The sequence below is a fragment of the Dasypus novemcinctus genome, chromosome 6 (assembly GCF_030445035.2).
Source record: "Dasypus novemcinctus isolate mDasNov1 chromosome 6, mDasNov1.1.hap2, whole genome shotgun sequence".
In the NCBI taxonomy this organism is placed as follows: Eukaryota; Metazoa; Chordata; class Mammalia; order Cingulata; family Dasypodidae; genus Dasypus; species Dasypus novemcinctus.
Genome location: NC_080678.1, coordinates 103923352 through 103936089, shown reverse-complemented (window position 1 = coordinate 103936089; position 12738 = coordinate 103923352). Strand labels below are relative to the sequence as shown.

Here is a 12738-nt window from a genome sequence, read left to right as displayed (position 1 = left end):
TTGAGTAAGAGATCAACCTAGAGAACTGACAGAGCGCTCCCGAGGGGAAAGCAAGCTGGACAAACCGGGGCTGCCCCCAAACCAAAATGGAGGTCAGTGCGGACGGGCGACCTCCATCAGTCCAGGCTTCAGGAGCCAGACGGCCCCCCCTGGAGCTTGGATAAAGGCATAAGACGCAGCCAGCCAGCACACATGGGCAGTGCCCCCATGCCAGGCATGTTCCTGGGCTGGGCTCACAGGTGTGGATGAGGCCCACCAGGTGCTGCCCTCGCTGAGCTCACCTGGTGACAGGATGATGGTGGGCCCTTCATCTCAAATAGGGACAAGGCCTTCAGAGAACATAAAAGACGGGAAGGAGATGGGTAGTGGCAGGCGAGGAGGGTGACCGAGGGCCGATTTCAGCCCAGGGGACAGGGGAGGCGCCTCTAACGTTTGAGCTGAGTCCTGCAGGAAGAGGAGGAGCCAGGCTGGGAGATGGGGGGAAACTGTTTCAGGTGAAGAAAAGAGAGAGAAGAGCCAAGTAGCAAGACCTGGGGAACACAGAACTGACCGTAGGATGCAGGGTTTTCACTTGCCAGGATGTTGACTGTGGTGCTGCCTCAAGAGATGGGTGATGAAAGCACCCACAGATGTCCCCGGGACGTCCAGGTGTCCAGAAAGGAAGGCCAAACCAGAGCAGAACACGCCTGGCACGTTCTCAGCACCCTGGGCGGCAAAGGGGATCACGAGCCTGCCAGACCCAGGGGCTGTCATCCTCCTGACCCCCAGCGCCTTCCTTTTCAGGCTTGGGGGCTCATCCACGACTCTTCTCAGACGTGGCCCCTCACCCTGGTCAGGCATGGAGCTCCAGCCAAAACTGGGGGAAGAAATCCTGGCCTTTAGGCCAGTGAAACACAAACACAGGGCGGCTGGGGGGCTCCCAGAGCCCCTCCCATCAGCGGGTCAGCCCCCAGCAAGGCTCTGGCTCTCCACCTGCATTTAGGGTCTGCCAACCCCCAAGAGCCCTGGGGACGCTCAGGCAGTGCGGCTGGGGCGGCTTGCACCCCGATGCTGACGGGGGGGTTTGGAGGGGTCAGACTAGACCGCAGTGGCGTCTGATGCTACGGCAGACAGCCTCAGAGGGGCTCTCAGGCGTGGAGGACGCACGGCAAGGGGAGGAAGAAAGCCGTGGAGACCAGGTCTGTGCACAAGTCCGGTTTATTGCGGAAGGGGACACAGCTTTATAGGGTTAGGGACTGCGTGGAGGGATTTGATAGGTGCGGGCGGGTACTGCTTCCTGATAGGTGATTGTAAGCGGTTGCTAGGCAGAGGGCTGGCTGAGAGGTTTGGAATAGGGGAGGGGAAAGGGGGAGTGAGAGCTGGCCGGATGTTGGGCTAGGCGGGAGATAAAAAGGGGGAGGGCAGCGCCGGCCAGCCGTTAGCAGCAAAGGCCTAGTCAGGCGTGGTCACCTTATCTAGACCCAGTGGGCAGAGGCGGTATCACTTCTTGCCGCACCGTTTGCTACTGTGGCAAGCCGGGCGCCCTTACTCCCACAAGGCAGGTGGCTGGCAAGCGGCTGGCTCCCTGGCTGACAGCTCTGTCACCGCCACCTAACCCTGCTGCTTTTCAATGAAACCACCTTCACTCAGTGCAGCTCTCAGCCCTGGTGAACATGCAGAGTAAGGCAATCACACACAAGGGCTCCCCGAGACACGGCTCAGCAACGCCCACAAACGACAAGCGGTTTCCACAGTAGACCCCCAGTCATTTCCAAGGAGCCATTATGGACAGCAAGTAAAGAAAATGAAGTTTAGACAGGGAAAAAAGCCTAAACAATGTGCATCTGGGACTTGGGAAATAACGGATTATCAAATGTTTCATGTTTCTCTGAATACTGAAAGTGGGTGGAGATCGTTTCCTCGTGACACTTTTTCCTAAGGCCCAATTTCCTACCGTTGCGAGAGGGACAATGCCCACGAAGGTTGTCTGGCTGACAAAGATCTCAGAGACGACCAGCTCGCTCATGGAGGCCTCCCCTGGGTACTCCGCCTGCCAGGTGATCTGCTGCGCCCCAGCCAGGCCACTGCTGTTGTCAATTCCAAAGTCCACTTGCAAGATCTCGTAGAGGGAGCCATTTGCTCTGGAAAACAAACACACGTTAAAGTGCAATTTAAAACCCAAGACTTAGCAGAATGGCAAGAATGTAATGCACTGTCACATTCCCCTTTGTCACCAGAAGAATTATGTCCAAGTCCAACAAGCACATGGTGATGCCAACAGGGCTATTTCCAGGCTGCCCATCAACGGCCTCCTCCTTGGAACAGGCAGACGACCCATCTTCGGGGATGCGTGGAAATCCGACTGTCCCCACTCAACGAGGCATCAGACAGCGTGTCGTGACCGGGCACGCTGCCCAGCTCTCTCCCCTGCCCGTTCCCTCGTGTGCCCAAGCCCGGTCCAAGCACCACACACCAGGAATACCCCTAAACCCCCACATCTGGCTCCACTGTTACTCCACGAGGCACACAGTAGGCTCTGCCTAGTTCTGCTTAGACTTAGCCGTCTGTCTGTGGACCAGTGGAGAGAACAGTGGGTGCGGGGCCTTGGGAGCCCCAGAAGAGGGAAGGGCTTCCTAAGCTACACGAGCAACAGGCAAGGGGTGAGAGCTGATTTTTCATCTCATCTGCTTGAATCCAAGAAAATCCTATGAGCCTTAATTCTTGGAGCGCCGAGGCTGCATGTGTGCTCATGGAAGGGGGGAGCGTGAAGGAGGTGGTTGGGGACATAAACAAAAGGACAAGTGCCTTCTCAGCATCTGTATTCTCCAAAGGTCTCGTCCGCGGCAGAGCCTGCTACGGTGCAGGCTGACTACTGCACTGCGCAGTGCCGGGGCCCACTGAGCGGTGCACACCCCTCCAGCCCCAGCTTTGGGAAGCACCGCTGATCCGTCAGCCTGCCTCATCCCCCAGAACCCAGCTTTCCCCAGATCTGAGGAACGTGGCCCCAGCGAGACTGACCCACAAGCTGCCCAAGGCCTGAGTCACACCAACAAGCCTAACCAGTGGCCCCTGACTGCCACCGGGCTGGCCCGGACTGAACTGGGCTGGAAGCCTCTGCCCTGCCTCGCTGGGGCCAGGGCACAGTCGCCACCCACACCCCCGACTGGCAGCCTGCACAGAATGCATTGCAAGCCACTTGCCAGAGAGGATTCTCCCACCTTGGACAGCTCCCCCATGGCCCTTAGGGCTGACGTAAGAACTGGGGATCCCCAACCAGATTCCCCCACAGACGTCAAGATGTCCTCAGATACAGTGGGGGACTGACAAAGCCGGGTGGTCCTGGCCTGCCTGACGTGAAATTCTACCCAGAGCAGAGTCATCTTTGACTCCACATCACCTCGTTTCCCTGTAGACTTGAGGAAACTCTGCGGCACGGCACGGCACAGCCCAGGGAGGTGGCCTCTGGCCACAAGCGGCATTTACATTTAAATGTAACTCAGAGGGGATCTCTTTTCACAAGACTTGCATGCTACTTTATTGGAATTGTAGTTGGTGCTGAGTTTAAGATATATGTAGGGGATTTGAATCTCTGGACTGATAATATGACACCCAGGCCCAGAGCCTCAACAGACTTCAGCTCCTAAACTTTGACTTATTGGACTTACTCCACTCAGCTAACATGGAGTTGAAGAAGGTCAACCGCCACAACATGGAGCCTAGAGTGTCTACAACTAGAAGCGGGAAGAGTGCATCCAGTACCCATGTGGAATCTAAGCCCTCACTTGACATAGGTGTGCAATGGACACAACCAATCCAATGTCCACAGAGAAAATGTGGAATGGGTGTGGGAACGGTAGCCATGGGGGCTGCTGGGTGTGGGGAACGGGAGGAAGAGATGAGATGTGGAGGCGTTTTCGGGACGTGGAGTTGTCCTGGATAGTGCTTCACGGACAATTACGGGACACTGTAGATCCCCCCAGGGCCCACTGGATGGAACGTGAGAGAGTCTGGGCTATGATGTGGACCATTGACTATGGGGTGCAGTGATGCTCAGAGATGAACTTACCAGGTGCAATGGATGTATCACGATGATGGGAGAGAGTGTTGCTGTGGGGGGAGTGGGGGGAGTGGGGGGCGGGGGCGGTGGGGTTGAATGGGACCTCATATATTTTTTTTAATGTAATTAAAAAAATAATAATAAATAAATATTTTAAAAAAATAAAAATAAATGTAACCTAGATGAAAACAAGTACAATTTAAAGTGCAGGCCCTCGCTCCCACCAGCCTCATTTCAAGTGCTCAGGAGCCTCACGTGGCCAGCGGCTGCCGCACTGGACAGCGCAAATGCAGGGCAGATGGCTTGCTTTGTATCCTGGGCAATCCAGGTACGCTCTTCCAGCCTCAGTTTACGCCGCTGAGAAGGGGAAGTCACAGTCACATGTGTCTCCCCTGGTGGTAGAGTTATGAGGCTGGGGCGTGTCAAGGGGGGTGAACTGGCCCATTCATTACCATGCACACATACTCTGACCACCCTGGAGTCAGAGAGCCCCAGCTTCGGCCCAGTCCAGGGGCTCCCACGGGCAGACACAGCCTGGTGGTGCTGCCTGAGCCCAACCCGGGTGCTGTGAATCCTCAAGGATCCGGCTGTGCGAGGCACTCAGCACCAGGAGAAAAGGCGTGTTGACAGACCATGGGCTCCTGGAAGGATGGGGGGTGGGCGCACGGGGCTCCCCCACAAGGGGACCCGTGTTTTCCTGGGCTGGAGAGATTTCAGGAACTTTGGTAGGGAGGCATTTAGTTTCCAGCTTCGGTCACCCCCATTTCCCATCCAGCCTCGAGTCTCCTCTCTGGTCAGAGGATCCTCTGCCTAGCATCTGTTCAGCCTCGCCCTTCAGCCTTTTCCTGGGCTGCTCCGTGTGTCTAACCAGAACCAAGGAGCTGCTGCTAATACCCACTAGGTCCTCAGTGCACTGCAGGCCTCGGAAAATGCCAAGAAAGAGGAAGTCCAGCGAGGTTGGAGATGAAGCACAACTCTGCCAGTGGCTGTTTCGCCCAGCTAAATCCGCACTGTGGGCATGGGTGGAGAAGGGCCAGGCCTTGGCAGGTGGGGCGGGGTCTGTGTGGGCGGGCTGAGCCCTGCTGTGGGCCCTTCCTTCTCCTCTCTGACTTCTGGCCTGGGACATGGACCGCCCATAGAAATTCTACAAAGTCCGCGGGTCAACCACCATGTGTCCATTTATTTCTAAAGATTTCTTTATTACTCTCCCCCCCCCTCATTGTCTGCTCTCTGTGTCCATTTGCTGTGTGTTCTGTGTCCACTTGCATTCTCAGTGGCACCAGGAGTCTGTGTCTCTTTTTGTTGTGTCATCTTGCTGCATCAGCTCTCCATGTGTGCAGCGCCACTCCTGGACAGGCTGTGCTTTTTTCACGCACTCCTTGCGCATGGGGCTCCCCTATGCGGGGGACACCCCTGCGTGGCAGGGCACTCCTTGCGCGCATAAGCACTGCATGTGGGCCAGCTCACCACATGGGCCAGGAGGCCCTGGGATTGAACCCTGGATCTCCTATGTGGTAGGCGGACGCTCTATCCATTGAGCCACATCTGCTTCCCCATGTGTTCTTTAAAGTCATTTCCCTCAAATCCGAGGCTGGAGGTCTTATACTTCCAGGCAGCTGGCACGCTTGCTGGGAAGTTCACGTCCATGGAGATGGGTTCATAACTATGAATTCTGCCTGTACCTGGTCTAGTCTTACTAGGCCTTTGACATTTAGAGAAGTGCTGAACAGTTCTCTCAGGTGAACCATTACCAGCTGCCTTGCAGGAATCAAGATCGGTGTTTCAGCCACGAGCTGTTCACGAGTCCTGTTTCCCCGGGGTAGGAAGGGCGGGCATGTGTGCCTGCATGCCCGAGTGCGTGCATGCGGGCTGGCGGCTGAGTGGAAGTGGCCGCACTGCGTGGCTGCTCTCTCCTTCAGTGGGAGCACACGCCGCCTTCCCAAAGGACAGGCCTCCTGAAGGCTTGGTGCCCAGGGAGCTGCACCTCTCCTAAAAGCTGTCTCCCCATGATCCCAGGACCCCCGAAGCAGGGCTGAGGCCACCTGTGGCTGCTCAGTGGGACTGCAGCTCAGAAATGTCTGCAAGAAGGAGGCGAGGGGAAAGTGGGGGAAGGGACAGCACCCCGCCCCACCCCTTGTGCCCAGGGACCGTACCCAGCTATTTCTCAGCAGGGAACTTACTGACAATAATGGCTGTTTAGCAGGGGACAAGAGGGAGGGAGATGGAGGGAGGGAGGAGGAAGATGGGCAAGAGAGGGAGAAGGGGGCAGGGAGGGAAGGAAAGAGGGAAGGAGGGGGGGAGAGGAAGAAAAGGGGGAGGGAGGAGGGAAAGTGGGAACGGGAGGGAGGGAGGGAGGGAGGGGGAGGAAGGACAGAAAGAGTGAGCGAGCTCAAAGTCTTGACCTGTTCTCCAGCAAGTGGTCATTTACTGGGATTGCTCCCCCCACCTTCTGGATGGTGCTGAGTTGCCAGGCTGAGATGGTGAAGCGTCCCCACATGGGTTGTCCTGGAAACCGTGCAGAGAGGCTGCATCTCTGGGCTCAGAGCCTCTGTTTTCTCCCAGGAACCTTCTTTCTAGGCATTAACTTAAAGGCCGACCTGAAATCAGGGTGAACACTGAAGAAGGACCACAGTGAAGAAATGCTCCTGGAAAGGGGCTCGCTCAGTCACTCCCAGCGGGCGCCCTCCAAGGCTGAGCTCCAGTCTCCCTCCAGAGGAGCCCGACACAGCATCTGCTCTGTCTGCAGCTGCTGGCCTAGTGCCTGGCAAACTGCAGGAATTCAACAAGTATTTGTTTAATTCACTGAACATCCTCAAAAGGCTACAGGGCACCCAGTGAAATCCTGGAGGATGTCACTTGTCCTAGAAAACAAAGAACTACCAGCCAGCTGAGCCTTGAGCCCCTCCTCACACTGGTTAAGTCTACTGATGCACCCTCTGCCTCCACCAAGAGAACATGAATTCTTCAAAGGCCAGAGCCTGTGCTGACAACGTCCTCACTCCCAGTCTCACTACCGTACCTGGCACATTCAGCTCATCAGTATCATTTATCAAGCAACTACTATGTGCCAGGCCCTGGGAATTCACTGGCAGGCAGAACGAACAGTGCCCCACCTTAACAGTCAGGTAAAGAACAAGGTAATTTCGGGTAATGATTAATGCAATCATAAAAATAAAAGAGGAAGGTTGAATTTGTTTTTAAGAAGTTCAAGGAAACGGACTTTGGCCCAGTGGCTAGGGCGTCCGTCTACCATATGGGAGGTCCGCGGTTCAAACCCCGGGCCTCCTTGACCCGTGTGGAGCTGGCCATGCGCAGTGCTGATGCGTGCAAGGAGTGCCCTGCCACGCAGGGGTGTCCCCCGCGTAGGGGAGCCCCATGCATAAGGAGTGCGCCCGTGAGGAGAGCCGCCCAGCACGAAAGAAAAGTGCAGCCTGCCAAGGAATGGCACCGCCCACACTTCCCGTGCCGCTGACGACAACAGAAGCGGACAAAGAAACAAGACGCAGCAAACAGACGCCAAGAACAGACAACCGGGGGAGGGGGGGAAATTAAATAAATAAATAAATCTTTAAAAAAAAAAAAAAAGAAGTTCAATAAAACTTTATGATAAAAATATAAAGATAGCAATTTAAAACATAATTTTAAAAAACTGGAGAGAATGAAAGAGCATTTGGGAATGTCTCCATAAGAAACCGACATTGGAGCTGAAAACTACGGATGAATAGAAGCCACCCCGATACTCAACAAAGTTTTGTTGAATAAACGAGCACATCTATTTTAAGTTTAAAAAAAAATTATGGGAAAATGTTATCCCAAACCATGAGCATGAACACAAGGTGCTAAATAAAAAAGAAGTTCCCTCAAGCCTTTATTCAAATGCCAAGCTCCTCATTAAAGCCTGCACTGACCACCCCGTTTAAAATCCCACCCCCCTCCCTGCAATTCTGATCCCCTTACCTCCCTGTAAGTTTCCTGTAGCATTTCCCTTCAAACCAAGTTATTTCATTGTAAAAATGCCTGTTTTGCTCACTAATGTACCCACAGTGCTTGGTACACTGCCCAGGACATAGTAGATGCTCATTAAATATCTCTTGAATGAATGAATGTATGAATGAATGAACAAGCAAACAAACGAACTATTATCAAACAACAGTTTGAGAAAGTCTTAGAAGAACCCATGCTAAATGAGAACAGACACTATGCTGCAGGGGTGGGGGGATGCAGAGCCCCAGAAGATGGCAGGTCACGAAGGTGTCCTGAAGGTCAGGTTGGGGCTGAGCCCTGAAGAATGGGGCTACATGACAGGCAACCACTCCAGGACCCCCAGCACACCCACTGCCCCCTTTGCACATCTCCCCGCACCACCAGTCCTCCCAGAGTGGAACAGGGAAGACACCTGCTCCCTGTCCCCTCAGCGGGCAGAGGTATTTTGTCTGTCTTTCTGCCTGTTGGACAAATCTTTCCATCGTGAGCTAATGGCCAGCTCAGAATCGTGCATGAATAAATTTAATCATCACCTTCTGCCATTTCATAAAATCCACACTGCCTCCTCACTTACATTTTGTCAAAAGCAGCGCTGCTCCCTCTGAACTTGCCGACAACCCAGCTGACAACCCAGGCAGTGGTTGGCATCAGAAGTCTAGAGTCTGAAAGTATTTAAGGGTCCCCAGTCTAGAAAAGGGATCTCTTATCTTTGGGGGCCCAAAGCATTTTCTCCTTATGGGGTTGATTTCCTGGCTCCCTACCATCAAACTGCTGAACAGGACTTTTTGAAATTCTAGGACTATATCAATCAATGGAAACAGCCCAAGAATGGGGGTTCTTTTCTTGCATTCCTGGCTGATGGGGAAGTTAAATAGAAAACTCAGAGGCTGCAACCTGGCACCATGTGGGCTTTGTTAAACCACGCCCCAACCATGGTTGTACGAAATTTGAATTGGCTGTGATATTTTTAAACGAGAAGATTCTACACCAAAGGCAATGAGTTGGTCTTTCTGGCTTCTCTGGAAAAAAACTGGAAGACCAGGCAACACTATGCCACATTCCTACAGGGCAACCATCAGCCAGGGCAGCCCAGGTGCCACCCTCTTCAACGGGACTGGCACTCTCCACAAGTCCTGGACCACTCCGCCCATTTATTACAGCCCTGGGGCCCCTGGAGGCACTCGTGATCCCTGAGGAACCTGGGCTCCGACTTCTGGGAGACCCCTGAGGAGCTGTCTTCCTAGCTTGCAGACCATCTTTAGGCCCTCCAGAGCTCTGAATGCCCCACCCCCGTCCACAGGGCAGGAAAGTGATGTTGATATTATCACCGACCCCCTCCCTGGCCTTAGCCACGGCCTCTGGACTCAGAGCTGACCCCTGACTTCAGCTGGGCCAGGGACACTTCCTAGGAATGTGAAATTCCTACTGAGAAATCTGATCTGGGCTGCTTTCTCGAGCAGGGATGTGCAGTCTCAGCAGCCGGGGTGAGCTCTGCTGGCACGTGGACTCTGCTGGTCGAGGTGTAACTAGACTCAGATGGGCCAGTCTTCCTCGGGGGGGGGCAGGGGACAATAAGCCAGCCTGGCATCCTCCCATTGGGTTTTGGTCCATTGATTTGCTACCGTCTCTTCTCTCACTTTATCACTATCCGGAAGACCAGAGCTACCTGTTTCATGGCAAAGGGGATCATGGTGAGTTGTTTTTCTGATATCTATTTATTTCATTCATAAATCCCAGTGTGGGATTTTATTGCCTAAAGGGAAAAAAAAAGTGATTATCTTTAGTTTGCCTCCAGCATGAAGTTCGAAAGTGAAATTAGGCCCTAGAAAGTACAGCACCATATGATTACTTTAAAAAGTGAATGATACGGTTTTTTGTATGTATCTCGTTGTTAACAACTATTTAAGAAAAGAAAGAAAAGGGGGAAGGGGATAAGAACTGGGAAGGGAGATTACAGTGAAAAGGAGGCAGTGGAGATGAAAATGGAATTCCCAGTCCTAGGGGAGTGCTCCCTCCTGGTCCCACTGCCTGGAACCCAGGCTCGCTCTTCGCAGGCTCCCAGGAAGCGCCCCGTATCCCCACAGCCTGTACTCCTTTTTGCTTAAGCTAGGTCTAATTAGAATCTTTTTCTTTCCACAATTGTTAAAAAATCCCGCTAATATATACACATCCACTCTTGTGCCTTAAGCCACAGTCTAGTGACCACGAATAAAGCTTGATTTCTGGGGGAAGACTTCCTCATTAGGGATTTCAGTTTCATTCTATGGGCTCAGACAGACAGGAGGAAGACGAGAGATTGGCCTGAAACTTGCAAAAGCCCAGGCAGGCCTGGTCTATGGTCCTTTTTGACCACTTCCCTGCATCTTTCCATTTATGTGACCAGCTCTAATAAGAAAATCACTTTCTCTCTTCATACTCTTTTCTATACTTTTCTCTCATCAGGCAATATTTTCTTTAAAAATAGAAAGATGTCCCCAACTCTCTCTTGTTTGATAGAGTCTGTTCTTGTTTAAATCTCAAATACATTTTTCTGGCTTAAATGCTCCAAGAAACTCTCCATCCGGCTCCTAATCAGTAAGCTAACCCAAAAGGTAAGCCCACCATCACCCCATTTCCCCACCACCAGAAATTGATGTCATATTCTTTTTCTTTTAAAACATTTTAACATACCTTGCAGGCCGGTAAGAGTGACCTTATTTTTGCTTACCAACACTTTCCCAGAGCTGAAAACAATAAATCTGGATAACGAGCAAACACTTTAAGCACCTCCGCTTTCTCGGCTGCCAAGTCCACGACAATTTCTCACCCTCCCTTCCAGCTCACTTGATTTTATCAGCATCACCATGACAAGCCCGGAGACAGCTAGGACAATTGCCACAATTATTTTTTTCTTCCCTCTGCTTCTGGCTTTCTGACAACATCCCAAACCCCTTCCAGGAAATTCAGCTCAGAAACCATCTTCCACTGACTCCCCAAATATGACTTTTAGGAGTTCGGTCCTCTCTTAGTCGCTCCCCATTACCAACCTTGAGGAAAGCTCTTGCTATCTAAAATTGCGGCGGCTTGCTCGGTCGGTAGAGGTGGGGTCTGGCTGCGGACGAGGGGTCGGTCCAGCTCTGGACGAGGGGTTGGTCCTGCTTGGGACGAGGGGTTGGTCCAGCAGCAGACGAGGGATCGGTCTCACAAGGGGTTGCGCGGTTCGGCTGGCGGGGTCGCCCGGCGAAGCCGGCGACGAAGGGGTCACCCGGAGAAGCAGGCGACGAAGGGGTCACCCGGAGAAGCAGGCGACGAACTGGGGACAAGGGAGGCCAGGCCCTTGTCGGGGGCTCTCAGGACTGGAGGGCGCACGGCAGAAAAACTACCGTGGAGACAGGGTAAACACGCAAGTCCACTTTATTGAGGGAGAGGCAACAGTTTTATAGGGGCTGGGGAAGGCTGATTGGTCGAAGCCACGCCCTGTTCTGGTTGGTTGCTGGCGAAAGGTCAGTGGGCGGTACTGGATGGGGGAGGGGTGGTGGTTAGGGATTGGCTGTCGCTGTTGCTGGGGGAAGGGGCAGGGTTTAGGGATTGGTGGCTGCTGTTGCTGGGGTGGAGGGCAGACTGGAGTTTCCCGCCCATGCCTGGCTGTTGCTGCTGTGGGGGGAGGGAAAAGGGCAGACTGGATTTTTCCGCCCACGCCTGGCTATTGCTGCTGTCGGGGGAGGGGAAAAGGGCAGACTGGAATTTTCCACCCTGCGCCTGCGCAGGGAGAAAGAAGAAGAAGGGTGCCGCCCCACAGGCATCGTGTGGTGCCATCCGGGAGGAGGGGCGGCTGCGGAAGCATGGCTGCCGAGAAGGGGAGACCCGAGGGCACTCTGCACCCATGCCGAGCTTCCTTCAGGGGTGGCGGTGGGCCTGACCAACCACCCTATTATGGGGGCAGCGGAATTAGGCCTACCGCGGCTGCTCCCCCCTCCAGGCCAGCAAACCACACTTCAGCCCGAGGGGTGACCACATTTCCCCCTTCTTTTCAAATAAGGGCCAGGATGGCAGCAGCAATAAGTAGCCGAGGCCCAAGAGGCAGTAAGCAATGAGGGAAGCAGGGCTGAAGAGGGAGGTGAGTATGACGGGGATATAAATGTACAATTTAGGGGGTGGTATCTTGCCGTTGCAAGCAAGGGTGGCCAATGTCCAATTCTTGTTGATCTCGGTGGCTATAAGATCCATCTGTTGTTAAAAGTCCAGGATGACAGCGCGTTGCAGGTAGTTGATCTCTCCTTGGCAGTGAAGACATTGTAGGAGAGGATTACTTTTTCCTGCCAGAGGCTTACTGTCCAATTAAAAGGCTGATGGCTGGGGTTGGTGAGTGCAATGGGGAATGTGAGGAAAAGAAGGGTGATGGTTTTGGACAAGAGGAGGCTTGGTGAAGTCATTATGGGAGGAAGATAAGGAGTAAAGCATAAAAGAGGATAATAAACAGAAAGGCGATGGAGAGTAGAATTCATTGGCCGAGGTTCCAATTTTCTGGGGCGGTAGCGGCTAGACAGATGGCGGAAATTATTATCAAGAAAGCAAAGGTTATGAGGAAGAAATAAAGTATTAAAGGCTGTGGGGGAAGTGAGAAGATCATTTAGAGGATAGGGTTGAGAATGGTATGTTTAAGACAGAAGCTTTGTGGTTTGTAGGAGACTGCTTTATAAACGAAGGAGAATGAGGGCAGTAAATATAGTAACGATAGA

At 53.2% G+C, this 12738-nt stretch overlaps 1 protein-coding gene across 1 annotated transcript in view; it reads right to left on the bottom strand.

Moving 5' to 3' along the window:
- LOC131278908 (transmembrane protein 132B-like) overlaps positions 1-12738 on the bottom strand; it is a 196597-nt gene that overhangs the window by 96707 nt on the left and 87152 nt on the right. Inside the window, 1 exon segment of the mRNA XM_071215567.1 lies at positions 1934-2120. Coding sequence (XP_071071668.1) covers positions 1934-2120 — 187 coding nt within the window.